General features: G+C 36.4%; 1 protein-coding gene across 1 annotated transcript; it reads left to right on the top strand.

Annotated features, from left to right (window-relative positions):
• The first annotated feature begins 2,037 nt into the window (after positions 1–2,037).
• ABT1 (activator of basal transcription 1) lies at positions 2,038–5,910 on the top strand. The gene is made up of 4 exons (XM_058173248.1): positions 2,038–2,200; positions 3,020–3,354; positions 3,888–4,063; positions 5,075–5,910. The coding sequence occupies exons 2-4, from the start codon at positions 3,084–3,086 to the stop codon at positions 5,411–5,413; spliced, it is 786 nt and encodes a 261-aa protein (XP_058029231.1). The 5' UTR covers positions 2,038–2,200; positions 3,020–3,083; the 3' UTR covers positions 5,414–5,910.
• Positions 5,911–6,403: the final 493 nt, after the last annotated feature.

Raw genomic sequence — 6,403 nt, 5'->3', positions numbered from 1 at the left:
TTTGGCCATGTATATGTATATATTTGAACTATACTGTGATGTTTCTCTTTGTCATATGTGTGTGTATATGTGGGTATATGCATAATGATTATCTTTTGAGAGCTTAATGCAACAAAATTTTATTTTAATGCATGCTGATTAGTGTACATTTAAAGATTCTATTCTATTCTATTCTATTCTATTCTATTCTACTTTACAAGGGCCAGACAAGCAATCATATTAAATACAAGTTTTCCCATTTGTAAAATATTGAGATGTATCAATAAAATACAGACACATTTAATATTTAAATAATGATGATAGTGCCTAAACTCTGTATTTAACTTATAATTGAACTCAAAATTTATGTTAAATGAGAAATTTGTTAAGTGAATTTTGCCCCATTTTACAACTTTGTTTGCCACTGTTGTTAAGCAAATCATTGCAATTGTTAAATTAGTAACATGGTTGTTAAGTGAATCTGGCTTTCCCATTGGCTTTGTTTGTCAGGTCACAAAAGATGATCATATGACACTGGCACCCTGCAACCATCATAAATGTGAGTCAGTTGTCAAACAGCTGAATGTAAATCATGTAACCATGGGATCCTACAACAGTCATAAGTGTGAAAAATGATCATAAGCCACTTTTTTTACTGATGTTGTAACTTCGAACAATCATTAAAAGAAATTTTGTAAGTCGCGGACCACCTGTAATCCTCATCCACACTGCACTGTCATTTTCTGCTGATTCATAACCATATCTTAGTAGACATTAAGGGAAAGTGACTGATTTAAGATTCACTTATCTGTAAATGCCAGACTGTGTTGTTTTAAAGTGTCTTGTCCATTTGAATAAGAGATAAGAGAATACTGTATAAAATTTGCACAATAAATATAAGCTGTACTGTGATTTCTTTTATAGAATTGCTTTATTCTTATTGTCTTCCCTTCTGCATTGTCGAAGTATCAAAGGCACATCATATCACGCACCTCCGATGAATAAACTCAGTTTTAATAATGGTGCACGTTTGACCTAGAAACATAATAAAAGATTAAAAAAAAGTGAGGGATCAATTTTGCCTTCCCAGATTTGTTGGCCTTTAGCTCCTCCATCAGATTACAGCTGCACAGCCCAAAATCACTCTGGGAATTGCAAGAATTCATGTTCAACATCTGTAAGGAATGGGGTCCGGTGGAGGCAGATCCATTTATTTTTTTTATTTAATTTTGTCATAACAGTATACATAAACATTGTCATAAGCAAAAAAAAACATATCATGAAGAAAATATATATATATATAAGTAAAGAATATGCATTAGCTATATTAATTTGATATAATAAAGGGAACAATAGGACAGGAACGGTAGGCACTTTTGTGCTCTTATGCACGCCCCTTATAGTCCTCTCAGGAATGGGATGAGGTCAATAGTAGAGAGTTTTTGGTTGAAGATTTGGGATTTTGAGTAGAGACTATGGAGTCAGGTAATGAGTTCCAAGCATTAACAACTCTGTTGCAGAAGTCATATTTTCTGCAATCAAGTTTGAAGCGGTTGACATTAAGCTTGAATCTATTTTTTGCTCTTGTAATATTGCGATTGAAGCTGAAGTAGTCATTTATAGGAAGGATATTGCAATAGATGATTTTGTGTGTTAAACAAAGGTCATGTCGAAGACGACGGAGTTGTAAATTTTCTAATCCCATTAATTTGTAATTATTAATTTGTAATTTGTACAGAGTCCCTCTTTACCCTTCGTTTCGGCCCAGGTGAGATTTCAATCCACGCGCGCAAGCAAAGCGTTACAACAGGTAAAACCAACAAAAGCATCCTGCCACACTTGATCGGCCAGCTTGCGATTGGCTGCTCCGGCATTCCACACCGCCTCTACTTCGGCATTCCACCGCCTCTACGTCTTCATTGGTCGAAGCTGTTCAAGCTCCGCCTCCTTTTCCATCGATCCCTTGTCACAAGAAACAGCGCTTCCCCACCCTTAGCTTTAGTGACCGTAGACTTTTTATGAAGAGGTAACATTTTTATGGTTACCCTGAGTTCGGTTTGAGTCCTGCTTCCGTTTTAGCTCTATGGGAGGAAATACTCGCTTCCTTTTACGACAGTGCCGTTTGTGAAGGTCTCGCTCAGCCTGCGGGGAGCACGTTTGAGAAGAACGCGAATAGGAGAAAGTCCAGCTGCCTTTCGAAAAAGCACCTTTGGGATAAGAGGTAGTAAAGAGGGGTAGAATACAGCAGTGATTTCAGGTTAAATTAGTAAAGGATTAGGAAGAATCCGGTGTCCTCAAGATCTTTTGGATTCGTTTTGTTGTTTTCGTATTTATTTTAATTGTCTGCAAGCCTCCCGGAGTCTTACTATTGCGTATTATTCATTTAACTTTAGATAAATTTTTATAGAAGTTGTTTTCTAGAGTAAAAAAATAAAAAATGTAAGAAAAAAATAAAAGTGAGCTAAAGAAGGAAAAAAGGCATAAAATGGCTTCCCATTTTCTTTACAGCTGTTATAATTGCATTTATATTTTATTCTCTTTATTCTTTATTCTCTTACATCATGACTCCTTTCCATATTCAACTGCCTCCATGTATCAGTCAGTCATAATTACTGTATATAGCTGCCCATCTAGCATGCAGTTAAAATATTTTAAAACAGAGACAAACGTTAAAAACTATTGTATAATTAAAACCATCAAAATTAAGATTAGATAAGAGCATATCTAAGAAATGGGCAGCCATCTAAATAATAAATCACTGAAATACACCATCATTAAGCCCCCGTGTCCTGGCCAATATTTGTTTGCACTAGGGTGCAAACGTGTAAGGTGCCGATTTGCCTATTTTATTGGGGACAGAAAGAAAATGTGCTGGTTGAGCAAGGGTGACAAGACATGATGTGCTTTTGGAGAAATGGCAATGTACATTTCAGATAATTGATTTTATATAATAGTTTTGAGGATGTGGACAAACATTGGGTGTGGGTATGACAGAAATTGTCCTAATTTTCCATTAATGTATTCTGCTTTTGTATTATAGAAAGAAAACAGTTTTCCAGTTATATCCATACATTGCCTAATAATAACTTAAGAACAAAAACCAGATGGTTGATGACGGTGCAGGAAAACTCCAACTGACATCCATGATTGAAGACTCAGTAATGAACAGTGAAGAGGAAGAAGTAGAGACAGTTTCAGAAGATAAGGAAACGGAAGAGGATTCTCAGTTGGATTCCTGTAATCAAAATGATGCCAAAAAGGTTGTGCCTGGCATAGTTTATCTTGGTCATATCCCTCCACGCTTCCGGCCTCGGCATGTCCGAAACCTCCTTTGTGTTCATGGTGAAGTGGGACGCATTTTCTTGCAGCCTGAAGGTGAGATTGTATGGGTGCATTAGAGACAGTAAGCAGACAAGTGAATACTAAATGAAGTTAATGTATCTTCCAGTGTAAAAAGACTGGGTTAGCAGGGGAACCACGGTATATCATTTCTCATTACATTTGCCCTTGATGTGAGAGGCAGATGAAGGGCATGGTTTTCAGTTGGAAGCTATCTTCAGATGGGTGGACTTTTATTTGAAATATGATGTAGTCTTTATCATCTCAAAAGAAAATTATACCCATGAGTCTCTGCATGCCTGCAAGAGATCTTAAGTCCAGCCCATTTTGAATACCTCTCTTATCTCACTCATTTCCCTTAACTGCCATTTGGTCAGATTCTTGTAGAAAGCTTAAGCTTGCAATAAATCTTTATATTCATGCTTGACAATTATGAATGGTTATATTTTATACTTGGGTAAGTTGGTTTAAAGATGAAATATTCATAAATCAACAGGTATGCGTAACTAAGCTACCTTAATTCAAAGTCTGTACACTTTATGACTCTTTTATCTTTTTGCATTCCCCAGAGCGATTTATCCGAAAGAAAAAGAAGGCGGCTGGTAGTAATGCCAAAAACTTCACAGAAGGTTGGGTAGAATTCCGGGATAAGCGTGTGGCAAAGTTGGTAGCTGCTAGTTTACACAATACTCCTATTGGTGTTCGTAAGAAAAGCAAATTCTATTATGACCTGTGGAATATAAAGGTGTGTTTCCTAGGACTGAGTACTTTGTTATCTCTTCATAATCTAATTGTTGTTGGGAACAACGCAATCTGTTTTTTTATTGGCTCTTCAAAGGAATCAAAAATTAATGGTTGGTACCAACTTTTATTTCCTTCTGGGTCAATTGATTCTGACTTAATGTTGTTAAAGTGCTTTCTCCTGCATTTCCAGCTTCTGTTCAAGAAACTTGGTACAAGATAAATTGCTTTGCTAAACTTATATTTGAATTGGCAAGGAAGGCAGTTCAGCCATATATAGAGACACTGAAAGGATTAAATCAATTTTATGTGTCGTACATCTATGTTTCCATATAGTGTCCTTGCTCACGATGCAATGGGTTGAAGCAGTAGATGGTCAAACAACACCCCATAAACCAGTGTACATGCTCAAAATAATTTTTATCTAGGATATAGCAGTCTTAATTTTAAAAATCAATCAGTGATTTAATGTTTTACTCACTATAAAAGATGTAATGAATTCCTATGTGTGCATTTGATAAACAGAATACATTTTGGAGTAAATGTATTTCTTGAGGAAGCACTCATATATCTTCTCAATTCTTTAATGCACTGCTGGTGTTCAAACACAGAATCTTTGGTCAAAGGATGAATTATATGAAGATTAATTTCAGATCAGAAGTCAATAGTACACTGAATGATTTCTTTTTTCTCTCTCTTTTCTTCTCTGGGAATGTGATGGATAACTCAGACTCATATCAAGACAAGTGCTTGCAGAGAGCTATTCTGGTTAGACTGAGGATTGTGACTGGCCCCACTTTGTCATTGAACTTCTACTATTAGATTCTTTATTATAGATTTTAGCCAAATCTATGGAGGCCAAATTGTTCCAGCCTATAGATTAAGGTGGGCATAGAGTAGGTTCAGACTGTGTGGAAAGTATTTAAACTAAGGTTAGATCTTCTCAACCATGAGTTTGTTATATGCAGATGTGATAATCTTACGACACACTAACTAGTTTTCATATTTTTCTTAGTATTTGAATCGCTTCAAATGGACTCACTTGAGCGAGCAGCTTGCATATGAAAGGCAAGTGCAGCGGCAGCGCATGCGTGCTGAGGTTTCTCAGGCCAAACGAGAGACTAATTTCTACCTGCAAAATGTGGAGAAGAGCAAGCACTTTTTGAAGAAGGACAATCAAAAAGAACATGCTGAGAAGAGCTGGGGCTTCGTGCAGCGCTGTACTGAGGATGAAATTCAGACAAACAAAGGAAAGAAACGGCTCAAGCAACAGCTAGCCCGGTCTGCTGAGATCCAGCAGAAATCCCAATCAAACAAATCTCTGTTGACCAAAATCTTCAATAACCAGCAATAAGGATCCATTCATGTTCCTGCTCTGGCTCTTGGCAGCTAACATTTATGAGCAAAGCAAACTAAGTCTGCCATCAATTCTACTAGAAGAAAACGCTCAGGTTGTTTCAAGTTGTTGCCCACTTGTTGCTGGGAAGTACTTGGCCTGCTGTATTGGTGATGCAGAAGTTGCAGACTTGCCTCCTGAGAAGAACAGTTCTTTAGAAAACCATGTTTTTCTTCTCACGGTCTTGTGTAGAATATGGATCAAGTTTTTCTTGATCCTTGAGGGGATTTGGCAGGAGGCAACTTTCTCTTTTGGTTGTTCCTTTGCTGATTGAAAAGCCAAGGAAATAAAGAAAAGGTTAAACCCTTTTGTGAAGGTTGGTCTAATCTAGTGAAGACCAAGATATTTTAGTCCTGCCTCCGTTTGTAGAACTGATATAAAGCATTGTTAAATAAGAAAATGTCCATAATTTCTGCTTGCTATGTGGAAATAAAACACAAGACAATGTTACAAAATGAAGTGTCATTGGATATGCTAGTCAGTCTAACCAACTACATTTACAATTTGAAAGTTACAAACTATTGGATTCATCTTTTTGCAATCACATCATATTACTGGCTCAATCCCAGTTCCCAATCAACTACTATTCCAAGATCTATTACACAGTGCCAGGGTGGATTTGATTTAAATCAAGTCGATTTAAATCAACATTTTTAAAGAGCAACTGTCATCTCTGTCCTGCAGCAACTCCTCCTCTGACCCGCTGTTGACTCACCGACAGTCCCAATATTGCAGAATATACAGCCTATTAATGCTACATAAATAAGCTCCATTTCATGCTGAATAAACTAAATTATTAATGTGTCTTAAATAGAAAACTATCTTTATATAGATTTTTACTCCAAAAGCATTTTATTAAAATAAATTTGATATACGAAAAATCAATTTTAAAAATCTTATTTTTATCCACCCTGCATAGCGCCATTATTAGGCTGTACCAGTGCATTT

The sequence above is a fragment of the Ahaetulla prasina genome, chromosome 2, assembly GCF_028640845.1.
Source record: "Ahaetulla prasina isolate Xishuangbanna chromosome 2, ASM2864084v1, whole genome shotgun sequence".
NCBI classification, from domain to species: domain Eukaryota; kingdom Metazoa; phylum Chordata; class Lepidosauria; order Squamata; family Colubridae; genus Ahaetulla; species Ahaetulla prasina.
This window is presented reverse-complemented; position numbering and strand designations above follow the sequence as displayed.